Genomic DNA, 12,779 nt, shown 5'->3' with positions numbered 1-12,779 from the left:
GTCACGAGAGTTTACAGGAGGTCAGGGACCATTTTTCTTATCCCTCAGTTCCTATCGTATCAATGCTCCCTAACAGCAAAAAGGGGGGAAACAAAGTTCCCATAAATAGAAAGCAACCTCATTCACCAAAAACTGGGCCTGCATGACAAGTATAAGGCGGACACTGTGTGGTGTTCAGAGTGGATACATTTAAGCTGCTGCTGAGACTGAGGATTGCCCCTCACACCCCTATGCAAAGATACAGCTCTACGTCTGCACAACAAATAAGAATGTGTCTCCCGTTATCCTTAAAAACTGCAGCACACCTCTCTCCCTCCCTCTCCTTCTCCCTCTCCTTATATGAGATGGGGATTTTGCAACCATGTATGCCTATGTTACATGTGCATGCCTAGTCCCCGCAGAGGCCATAAGAAGGCATCAGATTCCCTGGAACTGGAGTTAGCAGACAGCTGTGAATGAACATGTGGGTGCAGGGAATTAATGCCCATAAGTCCTCTAGAAGAGCAGCCAATACTCCAAACTAATGAGCCAAAAAGAGAATTCTTAAATTTACGACTCCACGATCAGACAACTATGTTTACTATTCCCTTCCAGCCCTGATCACTATAATCCTAGTTCCACTGTGGTTTACACGTAGGGTAAAGTCATTCATCAAACAAGTATCTTTAAGACACTTGATGTATGAGTCTGACATAGACACTCTTGAGAAGGAAGAAGGATATTATTGTGTAAGAGATCTCTGTTAATTTGTTACAGAGAGTGGCTTACAACAGTGTGTTCAAGCATAGCTAATATGCATCTATACAGAAGTAAGTGGAAAACACTCACTGAGAATGTATCTGCTGGGAGAGTCCCATTGATGGCTTCGGCTTGAGGGTCAAGGTCATCTGGGCCACTGAACTGACCCTTGGTAAGGTGTCTGCCTTCTTGGTTGAAGTATGCTTTGCTGCTTGCTCAGGAGAGACCCATGAGGAACCGAGATTCTGCCCTCCAAAGGCTGGTGACATGGTGTCCTGAGCAGCTGTGATCTCGCAGGCTTTGCCCTTTGTCCCTGGTTTACACACACAGAGCTGAGGCCGTAGGCACATCCCTCCATTCTGGCATGGTGGAACACAGCTTGCTGCGAAGACAACAGAAGATATCGTTTTGAAGGAAAGCCCAGTAGACTTTACTAGTTCTTCCAAAGGGTTAAGAATGCAACCAGATGTTCCCCCAAGAAAATCATGATGGTGGTGGTGGTGGTGGTGACAGCTGATACCTGTTAGTGACCACCTATGTGACAGGTATTTTTCATATAGATATATCAGCAAACAACCTCTGGAAACTGATTTAAGTTCATATTTTATTATGCCCATGTTATGGATAAAGAAACAAATGCAGAAATTAAACAGCTTAACAAAGATCAAACAATTGTTAGAAAAAAGAAGTTAGGGTTTGAATCCAAGTGAGCTGACACCAAAGGCACTTATAACTTATTATAACCTTAAGCACTGTATTACAACTGCCTTCCCAAAATAGGCTTAAAACAATGAATATAGATGTAGATATAACCTTAAGAAAGCATCCTGTGGTGGTTTGAATAAAAAATGGCTCCAATAAGCCTATAGGGAGGTCACTATTAGGTGGTCCAGCCTGGTTGGAGTAGGTATGGCCTTTTAGAGGAAATGAGTCACTAAAAATTGGGCTTGGAAGTTCCAGATGTTTTAAGCCAGGCCCAGTGTCTCTCTTCCCGCTGCCTGCTGATCCAGATGCAGAAATCTCAGCTTCCTCTCCAGCGCCATGTCTGCGTGGTCAGTGCCATGTTTCCCGCCATGATGACAATGAACTAAATGTCTGAACTTTAATCCAGACCCAATTAAATGTTTTCCTTCATAAGAGTTGCTGTGGTCATGGCATCTCTTCACAGCAATGGAAACCCTAAGACATATCCTGTCACTCTTTCAAGTTACACTCTGTGGCGTCAATGTACTGTGTGTGTGTGTGTGTGTGTGTGTGTGTGTGCGTGCGTGTGTGTGTGTGAAAGAGAGGGGGAAGGGAGGGAGGGAAGGAGAAAGAGAGAGAGAGAGTGCCTATGGAGAACAGATGGTTACATAGGGTATCTTTCTCAACTGTTTTTCACCTTAATTTTTTGAGGCCAATATCTTCACCGAGCCTAGAAGTTGACATTTCTATTAGGGTGGTGCCTGTGAACTTAAGGAATCCTAACTCTACCCTTATGTGCTAGAGATGGGAATGGAATTGCAGGTGTTCATGGCCTTATCTAGCTTTTGGTGTAGAGGCTGGAGATCCAAACTCAGGTCTTCATTCTTGCACAGAAAATGCTTTACTCACGAGATATCTACCCTGGTTCTTAAATTTAATTTTAATATTTTATGTTTAAGTACTTTTTCTAGGACTTGACCAAAAAAGGTCTCTATACCTAAGAAAAAAGACTCTTCCACAGACTTAAAGGCTAACAGAGCTTTTCAGAGTTGTTTAATATTTGGTTCAGCTCAACTCTTTTTACATAGAAGAACAATGCCAATGAGGTCATGGACCATCTGCTCAAACATCCAGTGAGTGCTATGCCACCTCTAACCTCATAATGAGAAACACACAGAAAGGAACAAATTCTTCATCCCCTGTCTGCTAGGATGTCTGAGCTCTGGACCACCAAACAGCAGACATGTGGCCAGGCAGAGTTACAAAACTAACTCGGACGTGGTCAGGGTTAGTGGATCTGGACACAGGTGAGGTTCTCCGGGAGTTTTAAGGTCACTGACTTGAACTGCATTATGTAATGGCACAGGTGTCTGGCAAGCCCTTCTGCATTCATTGGAATTATATTACTGCTGCCCCTTTGTTGATAGTCAGCTTCAGACTTAAACTCTTCGCCCTGAGATTGCAGTACCAAACTTTCTACCCAAGTCAGTGCTGAAGCAACTTAGTCCACTAAACAATCCTAAAAGAAATGAAAGACATTATATCTTAGTCAGGGTTGCTATTGCTGCAATGAAGCACCATGACCAAAAGCAAATTGAGGAGGAAAGGGTTCACTGGTCTTAAACTTCCTCATCACTGTTCATCACTGAAGGAAGTCAGGACAGGAACTCAGGAGAGGTCAGGAACCTGGATGCAGGAGCTGATACAGAGGCCATGGAGGGATGCTGGCTCATTCAGCCTATTTTCTTATAGAACCTAGGACCACCAGCCCAGAAGTGGCACCACCCACAATGGGCAGGGCCCTTCCCTATCAGTTATTAAGAAAATGACTTACAGCCCAATCTTATGGACACATTTTCTCAATTGAGGTTACCTTCTCTCAGATGACTCTAGTTTGTGTCATGTTGACATAAAACTAGACAGCAAACATGAACCACAGGATACTTGGTTATAAAGAACCAATGACCAACTTCTAACAGCCATGAAATCTGTGTCTTTAGGAAAAGATGTTTTTTATATCGTGCTATGATATAATTCCTATTAGGCATAAAAATTAAGAAATGACCCTTGAGTATCATAATACTAGGCATTAGTTTTCAACACAGTTGAGGGGGGATACATTAAGATGGAACCAATTTTGTAGATGACATGACTCACATCAGTTAACCTTGGCCAGGTATCTGTATTTCAGAACACTGTGACTGCAGTAGGTGCTAGTTCTAAAATGGTCCCCAAGAGCTATTCCTATATTAGGCTTCTAGAATTCAAATCTACAAGCTATGCACTTCTTGAGTTAAGGATGTCAATTCATCAATATCTTCCTGACTAAGAAAACTTCATAGCTGAAGCTGACATCCTGGGCTCTTAGTGCTTGCACAGCCACTATTATTAGGGGAAGTCATGGGCTCCACCCAAGTGAACAGAAACAGGCAGGAGTGAGTCCTGGACCAGGCTTCTCACCTGGCGTATTTGCCAGAGATCACTTTCATATATGCATTCTCTTCATGCTTTCAATTAGGAGCATGTTTCAGTCGAACATCTGACACTAATTTCCACTCCTCCTTCCTCCCAAGATGTCCTGCAAATAGCTACTAATCTCTCAGGCAGGCTGCATGACATGGCTTGCAGGAGCTGGTGCCCAGGGAAAGGCCAACGATTGAAATCACCCAGTGTTCCACTTACTGTGCCATAGGAATCTGCCTTTAGGAAAACCTAAGTGGAATAGAATATAAAAGAGAAGTCGTTGGTTTTCTTTCTTCAAATTTTATACGTGTGTGTGTGTGTGTGTGTAATAACAATACAGGAAGAATGTAGTTTTTAAAAAGACACTAACTACACTTTTAGGCTTAATTGCTAAAGTACCTGTTACACAAGTGTAAAGATCTCAGTTCGGATCCTTAGTACCCATATTAATGTATCAGGCATGATGTTATAATCTCAGTATTGGTTCAGCAGAACCAGAACATTCCCTGGTTCTTACTTTCCAGATAGTCTTACCAAACTGGCAAGCTCCAGGTTCAGTGGGACACTGTTTCAAAACAATAAGGTGGGGTGCAACAGAGGGAAGTATTCAACTCGGATTTCTATCCTCCAATACATTTACACACACATACACATACACACACATGTACATATACACACACGCACTCTACACATATAAATAAAACACTAAAATTTAAAAAATAATTCCTATTAGAAGAAAAAGAATATTCCATATACTAGAATAAATGTCTCCCAAACTGCCCTTTTGCTATAAATACTTGCAGAACATATTTCAGTTGCTTTGCCAAGGCTGAAGCAGGAGCCCCTCAAAGCACGCAGCAGAGGTTATCTTGAACCGGGGCATCAGGAACAGATGCCCCTAATGCCAATACAAGACCCAAGGCACACTTGTGACAGAAAAAATTTCAAATTCATGCCCTCCACTCACCCTTCATCGTGCGTTTTCTTCCTGTACCATGTCGGGACGACGTGCATTGAGCTACTCAGATACCAGTGGAAACAGCAGTTGTCAAAATCTGGTGCCCAGAACAGTAGCAACAATGTCATGAGAGAACCTTCCCTGAAGTGATATAAACCACCCAGGTCCACCCTCTCCTAATATGGTCCAAACGGCAAACAAAAAGATGATTACACAGGAGTTGACCCTGGGAAAGCAATGAGTTCACTGGATTTACTTAGAGCATGTGTGAGAAGTTGCTCACAGGACCATGGTGTTGCTCACAGGACTCAAAATGACCCTATTAGAAAGTCTTCATCCAGCATAGAAGATGGCGTCTTCATAGGTACTCTTGAACCTCCACTGATGCCAAGACTACATGTAATCAGGGCAGAATTGCATGTAAACAGCTAAGAGGGGTGGCTGGGCCCTCAGGTGAGAACCCAGTGACCTTCCTTATCTGCTCTTCCATGAGGGAACATCAACATCCCAGATCAGGGTGATCCCTTGAAAACAGCATGTTTTGCCTAAAGGTCAGTTCTCTGCAAAGAGGAGAAACACTCCTGGCTCACCAGGGACTGAGCCTGGGGCCTGGCATATTGTGACTAAGGTGTTGAATTTCAGCAACGTGTATCAGAAATTCTCTGCCAACACCGAGGTTTTGAGGACTCCTATGTACTCTTTATGTAAGTCTGTGTGTGACATCAATGTGTCTGTGGCTCGGAGTATCCCAGTGTGCTCACTTCTACATGTATGTGCGTGATAGCCGGAGTTGATTTCATGTACCTTTCCCTGCTGCTCCCCACCTTGTCTTTGACCTGCAGCTCACTGTCTCCCCAGACTGGCTAGGCAGCAGGACCCAGAGATCTGCCTTTCTCTGCCTGTCCCTGAAGTACAGGGCTACAGACACGTACCACTGTACCCAACTTTCACATACGTACGGAGGACCTGACCTCAGCGCAACAAGCACTTTATCCAATAAGTCAGCTGCCCAAGCCCAGGGGCTCTCGCCCTCACATTGAAGGCTCTTTATTTCATAACTGCTTTTATATTATTGAATTCCTTACTATGATCAAAGCATTTGTTTTATATTATCCATTTATTACAGCCATGGTGTTGAATTATGTGGGCCACTATAATGTCAAAAAATGGTTGTTTTCTCTTTTTTTTTCATGCTTTTTTGTTACTTACTTACTTACATATTTATTTACCTATGTACTTGAGTGTCCATGTTCAAACACTACAACACATGTGTGGTGGTCACAGGACAACTTCCTGAGTCAGTTCTGTCCTTCCTGCATGTGGATCCCAGGGGTGAAGCCTTTACCTCAGTCTGAGATGAAAAGCTAACTCCAATTCCACTGCATTGACTTCACTGAGTAATAATGTCTCCACTTCTGGACTTGGTTTGCACAGCTCTCAGTTACATAACCTCCTTCAAAGCACATGCTGTTCAGTCAAAATTGATATTCAAAAATACTCTGCATGTCCCCAAGGCCTATGGCAGCTACCCATTGTACCTTGAGGAACAATGATGTAGAGCAATGAGGTGGAAACAAAGCAGTGAAGAACCAAGGAAAAGAACATTGCACTAGACTCGTGGAGCAGGGGCAAGTCACAGAAGTTCTAACAGGAAGCTAAAGAGTCACACCAAGAAATGCAAATGCAGTGGGGGAAAAGAGAAAGTGCTTCTAAGAGATATGAGGTATGCTGGAATGAACTAGAAACAGAAAGAAAAAAAAACCTAGTGGTGGATAAAGTACAGTGGTCCTATTTTAAAAAAAAATGGCTGCTCAAAATTCAAGAAAGCATAGTGTTTGCTTATACATCAGAAAAGGAGGAAAGGTCTTTAAAGTTGCCCAAGCCAGGCATGGAAATGCATGCCTTTACCCCAGCACACCGAACATTAAAAGTAGCTAAGCCCAGAATACAGAATGAGACTGTCCATGAAGAATGACAAGCCTTAGAAGGCTGGATGTAAGATTCAGACCCTCTGACGTGCCATCCTGGACAAGCAAGAGCACAGACTAAAACCTGAGAGGAGAGGAGCAGAAAAGATGGATGCTGCTGTCAGAGACCTGTGGGCAGCACTCTTGGAAAGCCACAGGCCATGATAGTGGGACCATGCACATGGGCAGAGCTCACCTCAGGAGGTGGAGCCCCTGAGCAAAGACTGGAGAAAAGGGACCTTCACAGATATACCACATGACCTGCAAGTGGATCCCCATCACCTGATAGAGTCTGAGGCCAGAGAACTGCCACATGAGGCAGCAAACCCCAGACCATTTCTAGGATGTAGATCTACTTCTGAGATATTGCAATGAAGGCATGAAATCAAAGCCCAGAATTAAACTCCTTTAAAAAGGACAATATAAGGCATGGCTAGAAGACTGCTACAAGTTCCAGGACAGACTGGGCTGCATAGCTAGTTTGGGACTAGCCTGAACTACAGAGTAAGACCCCATTAAAGGGAACGAGAAAGAGAGAGAGGAGGGAGTGCAGAAATAATCAGTATCTCAACATAAGACTAAGACAAGAGGAATGGCCACAGGGAAATGAAAACACACACCAATTAAACCCAGACACAAAATATCTAAACAAACTGTTGTTAGACCAAATATGCCAATCTTTTAGAAGCAGAAAAGCAAGTGAAATTAGATCTAGAAACATAAGGATGGCCCTACTAGTCGCAGATCAAACAATGTAATTCCCCACATTAGAAAAATAAGAACAAGAATTCAACTCAAGGAATGCAGAAAAGCTTCCAGTAAAATCCATGACTTACTCATAACAACAAATAAAAACTGCTTGCCAATTTTGAAAACACAGGGATTTCCTTATTCTGCTCAGCAGTATCTACAGCAAATCCCACAAACAACATCCCAGGATCCCTAGCAAACATTACAAGCACGCTGCAGAAGCATTCCTCTCCATGCTGGAAACAAGCCTAAATGCTCATAATTATCTCTAACAGGGCCCAGGCAACATGACAAAGCAAAAATCAGGAAATGCTCTTAAGTAATCTGCCAGAAAATAAGAAATAAAGTCAGTGTCATTTAGAGTTTCTTAGAGTTTTATGTATACAAGTTACTGGAAAATCTACAAACTATTAAAAGGGATAAGGAGGGTCAGCAGGAGCTGAGTGTGATGTCTTCTCTCTCAGTCTCTCTGTCTTTCCTTTGAGGTGGGGTCTCTCACTGAACCCAAGTTCACTAGGCTCCTGGCCAACAAGCTCCTGGGATCTGCTTGTCTCTGGTTCTCAACTGTACAGCCAAAGGCACCTGATACTGTGGCCCTATTACAGGGAGGCTGAGAATCTGGACTGAGGTCTTCACATCTGTCAAGCAAGCTTTCCTACTCACTGAGCCATCCTCAACCCCAGGATGCTACTCTATTATATTGTTTTTATTATGTGATCCTTTTCAATTAAACTTAAAAATAATACCTTGGGCATTTATGTATCAATATAAATATGCCAGACTTGTATTCAACCTATAGCCCGTGGGCCACAGGCAACCAACATGCAGCCCAACACAAAATTCTGAACTTACTTAAAACATTCTAACATTGTTTTACAATTTTTGTTTACTTTTGCAATTCCAGAGTATAAACTTTGTGGATGACAATGTCATATTTCAGTGTCAAAAGATTTGGCATGCCTGTGACCCTCTCACTAAGTGTATGATGTTATCCTCTCTGGGAAGAAGGGAAGTAATATGACGGGAAATAGACTTCTCTTTATAGGAATGTCTTCTTATAGTTTTGTTGGAGGTTTGCCATTTGTTTCTTTGTTGTTTTGTTTTTGAGATAGGGCCTTGCAAAATGTATCCCTACTTAACAAGAAAATCATGTTCCTCCAGCTTTAATTTTCTCAGTGTTGACACTACATATGTGCATCACCATTACAGATGTGCATCACCATTACAATGTGCATCATTACAGATGTGCATCACCATTATAGATGTTCATCACCATTACAGATGTGCATCACCATTACAGATGTTCATCACCATTATAGATGTGCATCACCATTATAGATGTGCATCATCATTACATATGTGCATCATCATTACAGATGTGCATCACCATTATAGATGTGCATCATCATTACAGATGTGCATCACCATTACAGATGTGTATCATCATTATAGATGTGTATCTTTATTACAGATGAATATTATCATTACAAATCTGTATCATAAATTGTTTTTTCTTAAAAAAGAAAAATGAGGGGTTGCAGCGATGGCCCCGTGGTTAAAGGGCATACTGTTCTTACAGAGGACCTGAGTTCAGTCCCCAGCACCTGTGTCAGGTAACTCACAACCACATGCAATTCTCGTTCCAGGAGTCTGACCCTTCTTCTGTCCTCTAAGGTTCCAGCACTCCAGTGAGCATACCTATACACATACACACATACATATAATAAAAAGAAGGGTGTCAAATGTAATAAGTAGACATATTGACTATGAGTAGTATATGTGTAGATGTTTGCTGTTAAACCTTTTGTATTTTTGTACTTTTCAAAAGAATCCAATGGTTTAATCATCAGACAGAAGGCCACTGGGAGCAAAATGAAGGCATAAAAACAGGGGTCTGATGCAGCTGACAGAAATTGTCAGCAAGACAAAATGAACTCGGGGCTTGCAGAATACCACCACTGCCAAGATCTGGGTGAGCAGGGGGTGCTGCAACAGCTCCTCTAGCCTCACAACCCAGCTTGGTCTTGCAAAAACACATTTGTCATTTGAATCAGTCACAACTGGATCAATGCTCTGTTTTGGGCCCAAATGTTAAACAGTTTTAAATTTCTCTCCACTGGCAGCTACTCTGGGGTTGACAAAGCTAATCCTAAAGTTCTCTCAAAGTTCAGTGACTTTATTTTTAGGAAGCGACCCATGCCCTGAAGCCCCGCCTCCTTTGCTTTTCATCTAAAAGCATAGCCCTTAGTTATATTTAAAGCCTGCCCCAGCCCACACAGCTCACGGTGACTCTCTGCCCCTTGTCTTTCTCTCCAAACAAGTTGCTGCATGTCTGCCGCATGTGTCCTGGGTGGAAATGTGAGCTGAGCTGTGTCTTCGGTGATCTAAAACAGCAGGTGAGAGGTGGCTCCCTGTGTGGCTTCAGGGCTCTGCCCAGCTGCCCTTTGAAGTTATTCAACATGAAGGGATATCAGATCACGAGAATCATACGCTGAGGTCACAAGTTGAAGACTGAGCTAACTTATTCTGAACCAAACCCAAATAAATAATGTGATTTCCTTGTAAACAGCCCTGGGTCATCCTCCTCCTCATCCCTAAAGAGAAAAATATTTTCATCATAACCTCCCAACTATGTTATAGTCAGTCTTCTGCAATAATGAATTCCACATAACTGAATCTTCTAGAAAGATGAACTACATTTTATCACGCACTGAGTCAATCTTATACGGTTTTTATCAATATGAAAATCAATTTGAAATTATCTGCTGCCATCATTCCCCACCTCTCCCTGGATCAGATTGTCACATCTCTCAGTCTTTCTTGACACTGAACACCCACCTAAACTGTGCTAAGCATGTGGTGGACTGAGTTGCCCCAAACACAGGTCTCCAAGATTGAGTGCAGCATCGCAGGGCCCCATTTAGGGCTTGAGGCCTTCAAGTCACTCAGCAGCCTCCCTGTGCAAAGCTTCAGGTTCTCCACCCTGAGCTCAGCAGGGACACAGAGTCCCATGTGGCTTCATTTAAAATGGGTAGTTATCTGTGATGAACTTATTCCTTCCGATGCCACCAATGACTCTAAGTATCACCCGTAGAAAATTAAATCATACTGCACAATGAAAAGCAATGCACTCATCTGGGCCGTTTCTGGTCTTATTGCTGCCATTTCTCAGAGTCTGTTCCAAAGTTACAGTTGCTCATTGAGAAGGGGAAAATTGAAGTCTACACTTCAGACTGTATAAGCTCTTGCTAATTAAAAATAGCGGGGTGGGGGGGGGGCAGATAAGCCAGAAAAAAAAAATTGAAAAATACTGTTAGAAAAATAATAGTAAATGTTACCTTTAACAAAGTTAGGCCAAAATCACTTTTTCAAAAGGATAAAGAAAGGAAAGACCCATGCTTGGCAGAAGAGGTCTTTGATTTCATTCCTGTGTGGAAGGGAAGGCAGTGGATCTCTGAGTTCAGCCTCCTTAAGCAGCTGACTGCTTCATGTCACTAGCAGCCCTAATGTGACCAGTGCTCTCAGAGCTGGACTACAGGGTCTCTTTAAGGCATGCAGATCTGTGCATTGGAGGCCTGGTCTACCACAGCTTTGTCAAAAGGAAGAAAAGGGGGAGGGAGGAAGGGAGGGAGGGAGGGGGGGAGGGAGGGGGGGAGGGAGGGAGGGAGGGAGGGGGAAGAACAAAAAAGAAGTAGAAAACAGAGTAGTTAATAAACCTGTGGGTACCATCCAAATCAATGATGTCAGCCAACAAAGTTCAAATAAAGCATAAGGAGAGCTGTTGTAAGAGACAATAGTCCCTTTTTGCAATGTGCACATTTGTGGATGGAAGCTTGTGTTTATACGGTATGTGGATGTGTGCATATGTGAGTGTCAACCCCAGGCATCTTCTTTGATTACTCTTCTCTGTATTTTTTGAGACAAGTTCTTTCACTGACCCTGGAGCTCATCCACTAGGCGAGGCTGGCAGGCCAGTGACTTCCAGGGGTCTGGCTTCGGGGTCATCCCCACTCGATTCCCAGCCCTGGGGCTATGGACCTGGGCCACTGTGCCCAGCCTATGGATGCTGGGAATCCAAACGTAGTCCCTCGTGCTTACACAGCAAGGTGCTTTACTGATGAGCCATCTCTCCCATCCTGGCAGACACATTTAGAAAACAGATTAACAGTATGTTTCAAGGATTTACACTCTAATTTCTAGGCATGTACCCTAACAATGGAAAAGAAAATTTGCTGTGTCCAGACATAGGTTCTAGTATCCTCAGCAGGGTTACTCACACCAATAAAAACTGCAAAGGAATTTTAAAAGGGTGACCAAATATGGTTAGCATAAAGCCATTGAAAATCAGAGCTATGAAGTGATACAAGTTTCTAAAGTGTTGGGAGATCCCAGTGTGAGTTAGAATGGTGGGAGTTCACTATTGGCTTCTAAAATACCTGCGAGTAAAACTCATTGCCCAGAGGAACTCTCTGAGTCTTCCCTGGCTTGATGAGCAGTCTTAGGACAGTTGAGCATGCCAATAACGTAGAGGCTCTAAAATTCTAAATTGTCAAAGTACCAACATGATTCCACAGGGAGAACACTACATCACATGCCATATGCTGGGTCAAACCAAGGATCTATGAAAAATACCGTCCAGTACAACTACAGACAATGTATGTGGTGCATACATGATACTTAAGTAAACTCCATACTCAGACTTGAGTCCAACCTAGAAGATACTTCATTCTGCACATGCAGATAATATAAAATCCAGGAGAAAAAAGTCCAAATACAAGCATTTGGATCAGGATTACTCAACCTGAATGTCAGCTAGCCAAAAGCCTTCTTTGGAGTCCACTCTTGTGACAAAGGGCTGAGTGTCAGTCACTGACAGGAGCTGAGCTTCAGTCACAGGTGGATGATTCAAGTAAGATACAGTGCCAAGATGAAACCAATTCAACTGTACTGTGCAGAAATGTCACCTGTACTGTGCAGAAATGTCACCTGCCCACATTGAAAGCAGAAATCCTCAGTGTGCTAACTCTAGGGACTGCCTGATTTATGAGCATTCTTTGGTCAATGAAACAAAAATTAAACCCATCTAAGTTTTTTTTAACATTAATAGAATAAATTCACTTTGTGCTTTCATGGTAGTAGATGCCAGTAGGTAACTGGTAAATGCACACACCCAGCGAATTTGAAGTTTACAGACTTCAGTTATGATGTACACAGAAATA

General features: G+C 42.8%; 1 protein-coding gene across 2 annotated transcripts in view; it reads right to left on the bottom strand.

Annotated features, from left to right (window-relative positions):
* LTBP1 (latent transforming growth factor beta binding protein 1) overlaps positions 1–12,779 on the bottom strand; it is a gene marked incomplete at its 5' end in the record, with an annotated part of 370,057 nt that overhangs the window by 315,006 nt on the left and 42,272 nt on the right. For both annotated transcript variants that reach the window (XM_080931548.1, XM_080931549.1), the window contains one exon: positions 829–1,120. In XM_080931548.1, the coding sequence (XP_080787674.1) occupies positions 829–1,120 (292 nt within the window). The remainder of the gene's footprint in view (positions 1–828; positions 1,121–12,779) is intronic.

Source organism: Micromys minutus (genome assembly GCF_963924665.1).
Source record: "Micromys minutus genome assembly, chromosome: 1".
NCBI classification, from domain to species: Eukaryota; Metazoa; Chordata; class Mammalia; order Rodentia; family Muridae; genus Micromys; species Micromys minutus.
The sequence above is the reverse complement of the archived record's forward strand: the minus strand, read 5'-3'. Positions and strand labels throughout refer to the sequence as shown.